Source organism: Rhinatrema bivittatum, chromosome 9, assembly GCF_901001135.1.
Source record: "Rhinatrema bivittatum chromosome 9, aRhiBiv1.1, whole genome shotgun sequence".
Taxonomy (NCBI): domain Eukaryota; kingdom Metazoa; phylum Chordata; class Amphibia; order Gymnophiona; family Rhinatrematidae; genus Rhinatrema; species Rhinatrema bivittatum.
Genome location: NC_042623.1, coordinates 166,264,253 through 166,278,679, shown reverse-complemented (window position 1 = coordinate 166,278,679; position 14,427 = coordinate 166,264,253). Strand labels below are relative to the sequence as shown.

The window sequence follows — 14,427 nt, the reverse complement described above, 5'->3', positions numbered from 1 at the left end:
GGGTGGAGATGCACAGTGGGAGAGGAGAGAGGAAATATGATGTAAGGGGTTAAAGTTAGGCACATGTGGGTGAGAGGAATGAGGAATAGATAGAAGACATGGTGGGAGGGAGGAAAGGTGTGAGGAGACATATGGAGGTCCATATTCAGACAGTCTGGATAGCAAAGTTACCCCTACATTCACGAAGCTGCTATGTTTTATCTCAGGAGGGGACCCACTATCATGGGGTGGTGTTGCCGAGATAGTGCATCCCCCTCCCCCAGAAAAGTATAGCGGCTGTATGGTGCATTCTTTTGTATCGCAGCCAAACACCATGTAACACAAAAGAACACAGCAAGCGGCCCTTTAATGCAATAGCGGCCCCAATCTCACGGGACTAGCACAGCCTTAAAGGGCCGCTGGCCCGAAAAATCAAAGTCACGGCAAATGGAGAGACTGAGCAGGGGTCAGTGCTGACCCCTGTCTCAACCTGGGGTCACCAGTTGAGGAGGCCCTGACGACCCCAAAAAGTTTAAAAATAGGGAAAAAAAAGCCCGCACGGTGATGACCCCCCTCCAGCCCCACCCATCCATGTAAAAAAACAAATTGGCTACTGATCCTGTCCTGGTCCCTCCCCCTTCCCACCCCCTAAGTGACTGTGCCAGTGTTAGATTACGTCACTTCAAAAACACAGACTTTGAGGAAATGGGGAACTACCTGGAGGAAGAACTTAAAGGATGGGAGAACGAGAGAGATGTGGATCAGCAGTGGACCAATCTAAAAGGAGCAATCACCAAGGCAACTGCTCTATATGTTAGAAATGTAAAGAAAAGCAAAAGAAAACTGAAACCTATCTGGTTCTCAAAGGAGGTGGCTGACAAAATTAAAGCTAAAAGAACAGCATTCAAGAAATATAAAGGATCCCAAAGGGAGGAGCACAAAGAAGAATATTTGTATCAACTGAGGGAGACAAAGAAATTAATCAAGTTGGCAAAGAGTCAAGCAGAAGAGAGGATTGCCAAGGAGATAAAAAATGGTGACAAAACATTTTTCAGATACATCAACGAAAAGAGAAAGGTCCAAAGTGGTATAGTGAAATTGAAAGGTGGTAATGATCAATGTGTGGAGAGAGACGAAGAAATGGCAGAAATATTAAACGAATACTTCAGCTCTGTGTTCACTAAAGAAGACCCTGGAGAAGGACCATCTCTAAACAAGAAACTGGAGGGAAGGGGAATAGATGAAAATCCTTTTACAGTAGAAAATGTGTGGGAAGAACTAAAGAACCTGAAAGTGGACAAAGCCATGGGGCCTGATGGGATTCATCCAAGGATATTGAGGGAGCTCAGAGATGTTCTGGCGGGTCCGCTGTGTGACCTGTTCAATAGATCCCTAGAAACGGGAGTGGTGCCGAGTGATTGGAGAAGAGCGGTGGTGGTCCCGCTTCACAAGAGTGGGAACAGGGAAGAGGCAGGCAACTACAGACCGGTTAGCCTCACTTCGGTGGTGGGAAAAGTAATGGAGTCACTGCTGAAAGAGAGAATAGTGAACTATCTACAGTCTGGAGAATTGATGGACCAGAGGCAGCATGGATTGACCAGGGGAAGATCCTGTCAGACAAATTTGATTGACTTTTTTGACTGGGTAACCAAGGAATTGGATCAAGGAAGAGCACTAGATGTCATCTACTTGGATTTCAGCAAAGCTTTTGATACGGTTCCGCACAGGAGACTGGTGAATAAAACGAGATGCTTGGGAGTGAGTGCCGAGGTGGTGACCTGGATTGCAAATTGGTTGACGGACAGAAGACAATGTGTGATGGTAAATGGAGCCTTCTCTGAAGAGAGAGCGGTTTTAAGTGGTGTACTGCAAGGATCGGTGTTGGGACCGGTCCTGTTCAATATCTTTGTGAGCGACATTGCGGACGGGATAGAAGGTAAGGTTTGTCTTTTTGCGGATGACACTAAGATCTGCAACAGAGTGGACACGCCAGAAGGAGTGGAGAGAATGAGACGGGATCTAAGGAAACTGGAAGAGTGGTCGAAGATATGGCAGCTGAGATTCAATGCCAAGAAGTGCAAAGTCATGCATATGGGGAGTGGAAATCCGAATGAACTGTACTCGATGGGGGGGGAAAGGCTGATGTGCACGGAGCAGGAGAGGGACCTTGGGGTGATAGTGTCTAATGATGTGAAGACAGCGAAACAAGGCGATAGCAAAAGCCAGAAGAATGCTGGGCTGCATAGAGAGAGGAATATTGAGTAAGAAAAGGGAAGTGATTATTCCCTTGTACAGGTCCTTGGTGAGGCCTCACCTGGAGTACTGTGTTCAGTTCTGGAGACCGTATCTACAAAAAGACAAAGACAAGATGGAAGCGGTACAGAGAAGGGCGACCAGGAAGGTGGAGGATCTTCATTGGATGACGTACGAGGAGAGATTGAAGAATCTAAATATGTACACCCTGGAGGAAAGGAGGAGCAGAGGTGATATGATACAGACTTTCAGATACTTGAAAGGTTTTAATGATCCAAAAACAACGACAAACCTCTTCTGTAGGAAAATAATCAGCAGAACCAGGGGTCACGATTTGAGGCTCCAGGGAGGAAGATTCAGAACCAATGTCAGGAAGTATTTCTTCACGGAGAGGGTGGTGGATGCCTGGAATGCCCTTCCGGAGGAAGTGGTGAAGACCAGAACTGTGAAAGACTTCAAAGGGGCGTGGGATAAACACTGCGGATCCATAAAGTCAAGAGGCCGCCAATGAAGAGTGGGTGACTCGCCAGAATGATGGCTATTGACACAATACCCTTATTAAATAAACATACACATGCTTACTGTGACTCCTACATCGCTCAAAGCTTCAACAGCAAGAGGTAATGGAAAAAAGGATTTGCACTCACAAAGAGGGGAGTAGCTGGCTTGTTACGGCGGTTACTACCCCAAACCAAATATGCCTGATACTTCACTTTCAATGCATATACAGCATAGCTCTCTGCTTCAATGACAGGGGAGAAGAATAACTGATACTTCACACATCCAGCATAGCTCTCTGCTTCAACAGCAGGGGGAAAAAAAAAAACAAAAAACTGATGCTTCACGCATATCCTGCATAGCTTCAACGACAGGGGTGAAGAAAAAAAGGATTCGCAATCACAAAGCGAGGAGTAGCTGGCTTGTTACGGCGGTTACTACCCCAAACCAAATGTGCCTGATACTTCACTTTCAATGCATATCCAGCATGGCGCTCTACTTCAACGGCAGGGGAGAAGAAAAAAAAACCAATAAGGGCTGTACAACATAGTCTAGGTAAAACAAATAAGCATGGGTGTAGCTTGCTTATCGCAGCGGTTACTGCCCCTACTACCCCTAACTAATCAAGCTAGATATTTCACTTGGATGCAGCTCCATCACTGCTCTCTACATTAATGATGGGGGTGGAAGGGGAATAGAACAAGGAGCTAAGAGAAACAGATAAGAATGAGAGAAAAAATGTGTGAGGCTTGCTGGGCAGACTGGATGGGCCATTCGGTCTTCTTCTGCCGTCATTTCTATGTTTCTATGACCTCCCCCAATTAAAAACAAAAAAGAAATGCTCCTGGCCCCACCACACCCCACATCCCCTTTCCACCCTCCCCCACTACAAAGTAATTCATGCAACATCCCAACACTATCATCGCATCAGAACGGATTGTAATTCACAGGCAGAACTTTATTTAATTCATTGTCCGTGCCCTTTGGTTTACATTGGCCGTACATCAAGGATGATCAAACTCCACTTAATGGAACACTGTAGTCATCTTAACACAGTAAATATGCATGTTCCCATAGTCCAGCATTACACTGAACAGATTATGCATTTTCAGATTTGCGCTGGACTATTTTGGAGAAAATTCAATCACCAGAGGGAGGCGACATTACAGCAGTGCTCAATAAACAGGAACATTTCTGGATATTTTATCTACAGACAGTAGCACCGACAGGTCTGAACAACTATATCAATTGGTACCCATTATGATTATTAATTTATTTTTTCAACAGTTTGCTCTTGCTCTCAAGGTTGACAGGGCCAATTTTTCCCACCCTGTCACACTTTTCAGTGCTAACGTCATTTGAGCCTGCGCTTAGCCTCTGTGCCTTGTCAACATTAGCATTCATTTATCTTGCAGTAAGTAAAGTTTTGGAGCTACTCGTGCTTATCTAACTTTGGGAAGATGTCTTTAGCTTTCTTGATCTGATAAAGTTTCCAGCAGTCCACTTAAAAAGTAATACACTTTTTTATTTTCATATCATTTCTAAATAGATGGATTACCATGATACCACATTTCTTATCTTGCTTTGTTTAGATTTTGCTGTTAGTCCTTTTATGGACAGATAATTTTGAACACTTATCAGAATCCCCGAAGAGAATGTCATCCTTTTGAAATGTTGCAACGTTGGATGTTTATTCTCCGTGATGCTTTATTTTGTGCTAGGACTCTAGACCATTCTCAAGTGACAACATTCTAACTGGTTTCTGCTATATTGTCAAACGACAGTAAAATATTGGACTCTGTTTACAACGGACCGCATTTCATCAGCACAGCTGTGAAAGAAATGTTTCAAATCATTTCTTTTTAAAGGAATTTTATGTGCTTTCTAAAAAATATCAAAGGTTTTTCAAAAATATTATAGTGGTATCATTCACAAGACACCTTGTTTTAATGACCAGTGATTAAACCCCACACACAAGTTGAGACACAAGTCATTAACGATATTAATGCAGTCTTCTGTGTGTTTATGATGGTCATTAGACAATATAATTTTTTCTTTAATTTTATTTTTTTTTGTGCATTACATAAGAGTGAAATTTTTTTCTTGTTGGCTTTTCATTTTATTTCACTAGGGAGTTCCTTGTTTTCAGCACTATTATAGTTGGCTATCTTAAAGTTTGCTGGCTCACTTGGGACAGGTCTTTTGGTCTGACCAGACTTAGCTGGCTAAGTCATCCGGCTAACTCAACTCCTCTCAGCTACACTCCCGGAACCCCGCTGACGTATCGGGTTAAAATCTACCCACCTAAATTATTAACCGGCTAGAATATTCATTTAGCTGGCTAACTTCAGATAAATGCTTTTGAAGATGGACCTCACCGTGGGTAGGAAAGGCAGGGAATGAAGGAGATGTCTGTAGAGAGTAGGAGTGGATGGACTGCGGACAGGAGAAGAAAAGAGAGTGAGGCACTGGAAAGCAGGAAAGCATAAGGAGAAGAAAACAGGATGGCTGAATATTATCCCTTTAGATGCCAAGGTGGAACTCCATTACCCTCTGATATTTTTTTGTTTTTTTTGGATTGAGGTGTACAGTGAAGTTGAATGAAGAGAGAAAAATAATGAAAAATGAACACAAAAATAGTTACAAAAATAACTTTGTTTTTATACAAAGCAAAAAAACCTGAAAGCTTTTCTATTAAATTAATTTTACCGTGTGTATATTAAATAATATAATGTAAATGCTAAATTATAAGTTCCATCTCAAGCCATGTGTCCTACACTTTTCTCCTGCACCTTTGGGTTTCCAGCTCAGTCAGAATCCACCTCCCTTGGGCTTTGGGACCATGAGCCGTGATTTCCAGCTGTCCAGGACTCTTTTCTTTCTCCTCTTTTTATAATCCCCTCCCACCTCACTGAAGCCCCAGTAACTACAGCAACAGTCCTTGGCCAGGGGCCTGCAAAATCTGGCCACAAGCTGTCTTTGTAAGATTAAGACTGGGCTCTCCTCCCCACCCACAGTGGTTGTATTACCATTCACCAGTTTATAACAAGCTCCTCCACAATAACTATACAAAAACATAAAACACAATATAGCATGGTAATCGCAAATCAATATCCTTCGCCCCTGCCAGCCTAGGGAGCAGAAACTGAACCCAGGTCCTCTGCACGGCAGCATGCAGCACTACCTCTAGCCAGTCAGGTTTTCACGATATCCACAATGAATATGCATGAGAAATACCTGCATGCACTGCCTCCATTGTGTGCAAATCTACCTCCTGCTTCTGCTGCATTGTTAAGTTTATAAAGTAAATAATGGAAAAGGAAATTAAACACAGATGATGACATTGATAAGGTAGAATGGATCTACCTCACTGTGATTGGCAGATTTATTTCCAGCTAATTTCTTGTATGCTACAATTATGATTATAAGCTCCCCTGCTTCCTGCAATAGCTCAGTGGTGAATTCTATGGCAAGTGGTAGAAGTCTGTGGTGGGACGGACCAGTGTCTAAGAGCAGGTTCTCAGCCCAGTCCTCTGGATACCCCTAGCCATTCTGGTTTCCTGGATGACCATAGATTAATGTTCATGTTTCCTCCTGCTCAACCAGAGAGTGAATGCATGCTGTAGAAGGTGTGGCCCCTGGTTTGGGGAAGTCAGTCTGGAGCCGTTCTTCCTAGACCTGCATTAAAAAATGGCTCCCATGCACAGAGCCACCTCGGTGACGTTTAAAGCCTCCTAAATCTGAATTCTTCCATCGGCGAAGAGACTAGAGATGGGCACCAAGACTGCAATTACAGACCACTGTGCTATACCCCGCCCATCCCCTAGGTATTTATAATCAGATGCTGTTTATTGGATTGTGATGAAAAAGCTTATGAAAATGATACAGAAATGTTGTGGAAAAAGCAGTCACTTCCTCCAGGAGCTGTGGGTATACATTACACCTTAAGAAGATAAGACACTGACTTTTTTTTTTTAATTTTCCAGATTTGTGTGTGCATTTGATGAAGAAGCATTGAAAACTTTCACTTACTATGAGCTTAAGAGGGTACCGTAGGGCTTCTTACCTAGTGTTGTGAGTCCCCCAAATCTGACCCTCTGTTTGGTTTCTAGTTGCACAGGTGGGGGAGACCCAGGATCTATCACGTTTGGAACTTGTAGTCATGGTAACTGACCACTAGATAGAATTTTGTGGGAGGTGAGCAGTGTAATGTTTTCATGTGGTGGGTGTCCCCTTAAAAACCCAAGAATGTGATTGGTAAAGAATGTCTGAGTGGGAGGAGTTGGTGGGAGTTTGACCTCTTTTGTTCCTGCTCTTCTTGGGATGGGGTGGGCAGAGGAAGGGACCTCCAGAAGGCAGTGGCCTTGAATAGCCAACCTGCAGGCTGCTGGGCCCAGAGACCCTCCCAATTTGAAAGCGAGGCCCTGCAGCAGTTCTTTCACTCAAGGAGAGAGGCCTGAGGCCAAGGAGTGGAGAAGTTTTTCTCCTCCCGAAGAAATGACCGGAAACCAGGGGTGAAGAGGGGTTCCTTCGTCTGAGGAAAGTGGCCAGGAGAAAGGGAGTTTGGGGCGATTCTGAAATGAAGACTTGCCCCCAACGGTCCAAGATATGGAGGATGTTGGGGAAACCTGGACCCAATTGGAAGGAAGAAGTGTGGAATCTGAGTGGGAGGACAGGTGACCAAGGAGTCACGAGTAGATGCTGGGAATGGAATTACATGAGCCCTTTTGGATGTGAATTTTGATGTGGAGGACTACGGCAATGTAAAGGTAGTGGTGACCTTGTTCCATGAGTAGAATGAGTCGAGGGAGGATGGGAAAAATGTACGCACTTGGGAGGTGGGAAATGGTATGTGTGGAATGTAAACCTCATATTCCTGTAAGAGAAGGGTTGTGAGAAAAGGTCATGGGACTCTCCAGAGGAAGTGGTTAGTGGGTTACTCCCATCCTGGGAGTACAGCATATGGTACTTGTGGAAGGATATTGATCTGATTGTTGTATCCCATGAATTCTGAGATTCAGTATTTATTTGCATACCTCATCCTACTTCTCTAAATTCTGAATGACTTTGTGAACCATAAATTAAGAGTTTAATCAGAGTCACACCAGTTTCAATGTTGCTACCTTGCCAACACTAAGAGGTAGGACATGGGCCCAGAGTTCACAAAGGGAGAGATCCTGGAAGTTCTCCCTGTCCAGTCCTGCAGTCTCTATTTGGGCCCACATCACCATCTGCATGATCCATTTATGAGAATCCACGAAATAAAATAAGGAGTGGGACCCTCTATACAAAAGGAATTCTCCCATCATTTTATGTAGCCAAGGTTAGGGTTACAATAGTAAAAGCTGGAATGGCTGTAATTGCCATGTAACGCGAGTCTTAAAATTCACCCTAATGTGCATAAACAAATACACACTGCCATTCCTCCCCACCTTTCATGCAGATGTAATATTTATTTATTTATTTATTTATAGGCTTTTATATACCGGAATTAGTAGGGACATGTATTAGCAGGTTTGAAAGTACATGTTAACAGGGAGTAGGAACTGGGAGGGGGATAACTGAAGTGCATCGTGGAAGTATAGGTTAACAACAAGTGAACATAGAGATCCTTAACATAAGGAAAGCAGTAATACTGCTGGGGTTAGACTCTGGCCGGGTGCACCTCAGAATGGCCTCAGGCAGGGGGCATGGTGAGCAGGCTGCACTTCTGTCTCCCATAGATTGAGAGGGGCCAACTACGCACCACAACTCCAAATATGGCCAGGCTTAGAAGACTCTAGGTCATCCAACCATCTCAGAACAGATTTTAAAGCTTAAAGCATTTATCCAGAGTCACCTTAGATTAGGGGTTCCCAACCTTTCAGGGAACATGGACTCCTTTTCAGCCTCAAACACTTTTGCGGATCCCGACTAACTTCTCTTTAATTTTTGCATGCCATAAAAAAGAAATCTATGATATGCACTCTGTAGTCCTGGGGGAGGTCTGTGCAGAATTCCCCCCCCCCCCCGTGCAGAATTGCCATTTTCTGCAAAGAATAGCCAAATTCTCTGCAGAAAATGGCAGAGGAGACCACAGCATGCTGTGAATGGAGCATGGAAAGATGAAGGCCCTGGCACGCCGTTCGTGGCGAAGATGAAGGCCCCAGTGAGAGTGTGTGTGTGTGTGTGTGTGTGTGTGTGGAGAGGGAGGGGAGGGGGTGTGAGAGAGCATGGGAGGTGAGAGAGCAGGGGCAGCTTGAGTGTGGGTGCAAGAGAGAGGGAGCCTTTATTAGGAGATTGTGAAGGAGTGTGTATATGTGTAAGAGACTGGGAGCTGGTGTGTATGAAAAAGGGATCGTGTGTATGTGAGGGTGTTAGCCTGTGTGAAGGGAATGTGTATGTGTGAGGGGTACATGAGAGAGAGACATAGGGAGCCTGTGTGAGGATGTATGTGTGAGAGAGAAAGGGAGCTTGTGTGAGTGTGTATGCAAGAGAGAGGGACCCTGTATGAGGGGATTAGTGTGTGTGCGAGAGAGTGAGGGAGCCTGAATGAGGGTGTGTGTATGTGCACTAGAGAGAGGGAGCATGTGTGTGAGAGGGAGGGACAGAGGGAGCCTGTGTGAGGGGCAGTACTGAGAAGGGGGTCAAACTCTGGGACTGGTGATAGAGTTGAAGGGGTTGAGCCTAGAGGTGGAGGGGAGAGATACTGGCAGGTGGAGGAGTTGGGGCCTGAGAGGGCAAAGTGGCCAGGGGAGTAGGGAGAGCGAGTGGAAGGGACACTTTTATAGTGAATTTCTAGGGAGATTCTGCTCAAAATATTAAAATTCTGCATCTTTAAGTAGTAATTTTTTTCTGTATTAATTCAAAATGTAATTACTTAAAGACTGTCATGTAAATTGTGTTATTTTGACCAATATAAAGTGTGCAGAATTTAAAATGTTTTTGCGCAGAATTCCCCCAGGAGTAACTCTAGAATCATTTATAATATATAAACTTGATATTTAAATAATGCTTACGACCTTCACTGAATACCCAGGGAGGGAAATTTCCAAAGCTCTTTAAAAATTGCCCTCCTAACTGAAGGCTGAGGCCAACAGTGGCCACCACCTCCCACTCCGGCTGCAGTGGGGAATAGGAAGCAAAGGTCATAAAGGTTCCAGCCTGGCAGGAAATCAGCACAGGGACCTGCAGTCTAACGTTCAAAGGGAAACGGCCCGCAGAGTTTCCTTTTGAAAACCCGGGCAGGTGGGGAATCTGTGTACTTTTTATCTACGATGAAGCCGGTGCACGTGTGACAGTGTGCACGAAGATTTCCAAACTACAGTAAATCCCTACGTGTGCCTTACCTCCCCCAACCTAGCTCTGCTCCTTTTTTTTCTCCGCAGGTAAAAGTATGCACACACAAAAAGTTCTGAAACTTACTCCCTGAAAACTGACCCCCCTTTTAGCCTGTTTTTCTTTTATACTTTATTTTCTTTTATGATTCTTACAAACACACACAGAAAACAAAAGTCACAAAATTTATATTTTAGAAAAAGCAAAACAATAACCTGTTTTTTTTTCAAAGGAAAGAAGGTTTACGAGATCTCCATGTCTGTCTGTGTGTCCCCCTAAATAACTTTTATGTTTAATGTCCTGTCCACACCTGGCTGTTTTCTAGTCCTTCCTCCTCAATCTCTGACAGTCATCAATCCCTTCTTCTCTCCTGGACCATGGTGGTCCTCTATCCTGTCCTCTTGATCCCTCTCTCTCTGTACCTCCTGGTTCAGCATGATGGCCTGAGGTCTTCTCCAGTCTGTGGTGGTGGTCCTCTCTCCCCTGATCCTAGTCACTCGTGGATTCCTGTCTCCCTCTTGTTTTATTCCTTCTCTCCTCTGTCTCTCCTCTCATACTGCCAGCCTCATTTCCTCCTTTCTGCCTCTCTTAGTACAGCTCTCCTCTCCTCTTTCTCGGTCAGGCCAGTGGCAGTAGCAGGAAATGCTTTCTCACCTCTGTGATCACCTTGCTTTCCTCAGGGTGCAGCAGAAGGTTCTGAGAACCACAATCAGACTCTCTCTTGCCCACATCCTCACAGTGCAGCAATGGAGTTTATGACTCTCGAGGGCTGCAGTCAGTCCCTCTCTTCCCTACCTGCTCTGGGCATGCAGCATTGCGGTTTGAGGCTTCTACTGCATAACTCTCCTTCTCTGTCACGTCTCCTCCTGGCCTGCAGCAATGTGGTGGTGAAGTTTCCAAGGCAGCAATAGACCCACTCTCACTCTCCTGGCTCAGCTTAACTTTCTTGCATCCCTTCTGGCAGACCCCCCCTGGGCTGTTCTCGTGGACCCCGAGTTGGGAGCCACTGAACTTGATTTCAGATGGTACATGCTAGGAAACAAGGTTCTAGAACAACAATTTTCTCTGTCTCTACCTTCTTCGTCTCTCACGCACCTTTTCGATATCCTTCAAAGAGAAACTTTCTCCGGAGGGCTTCTCCAGGCGGCGGACATCTGCCCCTGCAACGGAAGGACAGAAACGACCTTTGATTAGCCTCAGAAGGAAGGCCAAGTGAAAGCTTTTTACACTGAGAGTGATTTAGGTGTAGAACATGGTGTGCTGCCAACTGAAACAATTAAAATCCCATCCATAAACAGTTTTAAAACTAGGTGTGCTTTAGGGGCCCAGGGGAACTAACTGAGGGTGAGCTCAGACATAATTCTCTGCACTCCCAAGCAGAAGATCTGGGTTTGGATTCATGCTGCTAATAGTGGCATTCGTGTTTTCTTGAGTGCAGTGTTCGGATAAGCTCTAACGTTATGAACTCTTAACACTGCAGTCAAGCAATAACCTCGCAGCTCTTCCCACCCAGCAGCAGTGGAAGGAGCTCCGAGGAGAGCTGCACCCTGCGGCCCAGCACTATTGATCTGCGCTGGGGAAAGTATCTGGGAGAAAAAAATAACAGGCAAAAGGACGGGCTCTGCATGATGGGTTCCTGAAGAATCATCTTGCAGAGAAGGATGTGCAGTCTAAAACAACGAAATAATGCCCCCTCTCCAATTCTTTGTCACGCTACAGAGTGCAATACTGATGCTGTCTCATTGTGGGTACACCAGCAGCTCCCAAATCTTGTGCTTTAGAAAACCAGAACTGGTCTGGCTATAAAGAATAAAAGCAATAAATACTCATGAGCGCTCCTGACATGTATTTGGACTAAGACGAGTTGATTTACAGATTTAGGTCACCCTGGAATCTAGACTCATTGAGGGGATCATGAGAACCAGATCTGAGCGTCACTGTATTATAATATCTAGAACAGCCATCTGAGGGTTTACATGTGCAGTCTTGGCTTTGGAGCCCTGATAAAGTGAAATTGTGTTAGACATACCTAATGTGCTTGTCATTCCTGTCTGCTTTACGTGATGGTTATACAGTACTGTACTTCTCAGAGGAGACACGGAAATTAGGGCATTATGCACAAGACACTGAAGAAATGTGCTTGGCTGGCACCACACGTCTCGTTTCTGTTGGTAAGAATACGTCAAGAGTGGTGCATTTTGCTTATGAGGGTGCTACTGTCTGTTCCTGGACTTTTGTCCTGTGGCTCCAGCCTGTAACTCAGTGACTGCAATGAGTAGTGCATTAACATGCAGAGAGTGCAGAGTCCAAGGTCAGCTGCCCCATGGGATCCTATCAGGTGGAACTGGACAAAACATTGGACATCAATCATTAAACTTAGTTCCACATTCCTCTCTACACCAACGAAAAGCTCAAAGCTTCACCGCAGAAACTAGGGCTCTCAGCTCCCTGATAACTCCACCTGTCTCTTTCATTCTCCACCACAGGCCGAGCCCATAAAGTGCCAGCACTCTTGCCTTCTATGGGAGGAAGATGCTTTCTTTTTTGGGCCACCGAAAAGTTAACATGCTCCCCTTTTGGCTCCCATTCCTTGGATTGGCAGATTAAAGATATTCTTCTCTCTCATGGGCATCTGTCAAAGATGGACTCCTATTTTAAGAAATGGACAGAAACTCATAGGAACTCAAATCTGGGGCTTACAGTACAAGCAGCAGCTTCATATTATAGCTGCACTTTTTTTTGAAGAAAAATGGCGGGAGGTAGCAGGAAAGCAGTCCCAAGTTAGTTTTGGAATCTTGTACTGCTAATTTGCAGCTTATCGCTGGTCTCTGCTGCCCGGTCCTCAGTAATACTGCGAGCAGCGTTCCACATTTCTATTCATTTTTGAGCACCCACTGTGGGTGGGAGAGACATTCAGCTATGGTAGGCAGTTGTTTTCTCACTACATCAATACAGCACTGCTCGGGGTGATGAAAAGCTGGAGAACCTGTTTTGCCACAGAAATCTGATGGTTACCACTGCAGGGGCCCTCACCATAGAAAAAGCCAGATTATGCCAGATGTTGCAAATGCTATCACAGCACATGGAAGAGAGAGAGAAGACACAGAGAACTCATGGGGACACTTCTGATCCAGAGATGTGAAAGTAGGAAGAATTTGTTTTCCACGCTTGGCTACAGATGCCCACATTTTTCCAAGCAACTCTAGACCTCTTTGTTTAAATAATTGACTGGCAATCAGAAGAAGGCTCAACTTGATGGACCTCTCATCTGTTTTCACCCCAGCTTCTCATGTAACTGTAACTTCTGAGCTGAGGTCCTCCTTGAGGCTACCCTCAACGCCATGGGTTTAAGGGATTCAAACTTCCTATACACTTGATGTCAAAGCCTCTCTCTGAGATCCAAGATTCCCTGTGGTGGGGAGATTTCTCTCCAAGATCCTATGTCTTGTTAAGGCAATAATAATCACACTGGAAGCTGACTGTGATTTCCAGCTTAACCTTACTGACAATTGTTGATGTAAATAGTCATTTTCATTATTCCAACTTCTCATGTAATCCCAATCTATTTATTTGTTTGGCTCTTCAATAAATCTTTGACTCTGTAATACTTAATGCACCTTTTAGTCCATTCTAAGCCTTGGCCAACTGTAAAGGTCATTTAGAAGTTCCCTCCTACATTTTAGGTTACTCAGTTAATGATATACCATAAGATCCCATTCTGTATACCTTTCTCCAAATGAACAGAATGCACTTCTCACTTCCCAGTTCAAGCTCCGCTCTTCACTACCCATGTGAGAGCACAGTAGACCACGCTCAAAAGTGCCACTGTTCTTCTCAAGTCCGTATCTCCTCCCCCAGAATGCATGAGAATTCATGCCTGCAGTAACCTCTGCATCTTTGGATGCAAAACTCCTATACTCTTTCAAAATGACATTCTCTGAGTTCCTGGATCCAAAAGGAGCTCAGAAGAAAGAGAAAAATAAAAGATAACCCAAAAATGAGGACAAGAAGGATGGATAAACTTCTTCCCCAACAACTAAAAGGATTCAAACCTGAAATCATTAAGATGGGAGAAAGGCACTTTGCCTTTTAATCCATACCCCAGATCTCTTTCCAAGAAACACAAAGGTTCTTTTCCCAAAAATAAAGGAAAAGAGAGGAGCAAGCATGTTGCCCCTGAGAAAGGAAACCCAAAATGCACACTTACAAAATGTTGCTTAGGGTTTTTATAGGCCATGAATCTACCATTACATTACACATGGGGGAGCTATAACCCAACTAAACCTACTCTTTCCTCTATCGCAATAATCACTGGGTATGCTCCTTTTGTAGAGATCCAGTAGGGCTCTCTGCATAACTATGTGACTTGATTGCCTATCA

The 14,427-nt window shown here is 44.5% G+C and overlaps 1 protein-coding gene across 1 annotated transcript in view; it reads right to left on the bottom strand.

The window, feature by feature from the left end:
* The window catches only part of AGXT (alanine--glyoxylate and serine--pyruvate aminotransferase), a 70,019-nt gene that overhangs the window by 35,034 nt on the left and 20,558 nt on the right, over positions 1-14,427 (bottom strand). The window contains 1 exon segment of the mRNA XM_029615169.1: positions 11,143-11,207. Within this exon segment, the coding sequence (XP_029471029.1) occupies positions 11,143-11,207 (65 nt within the window).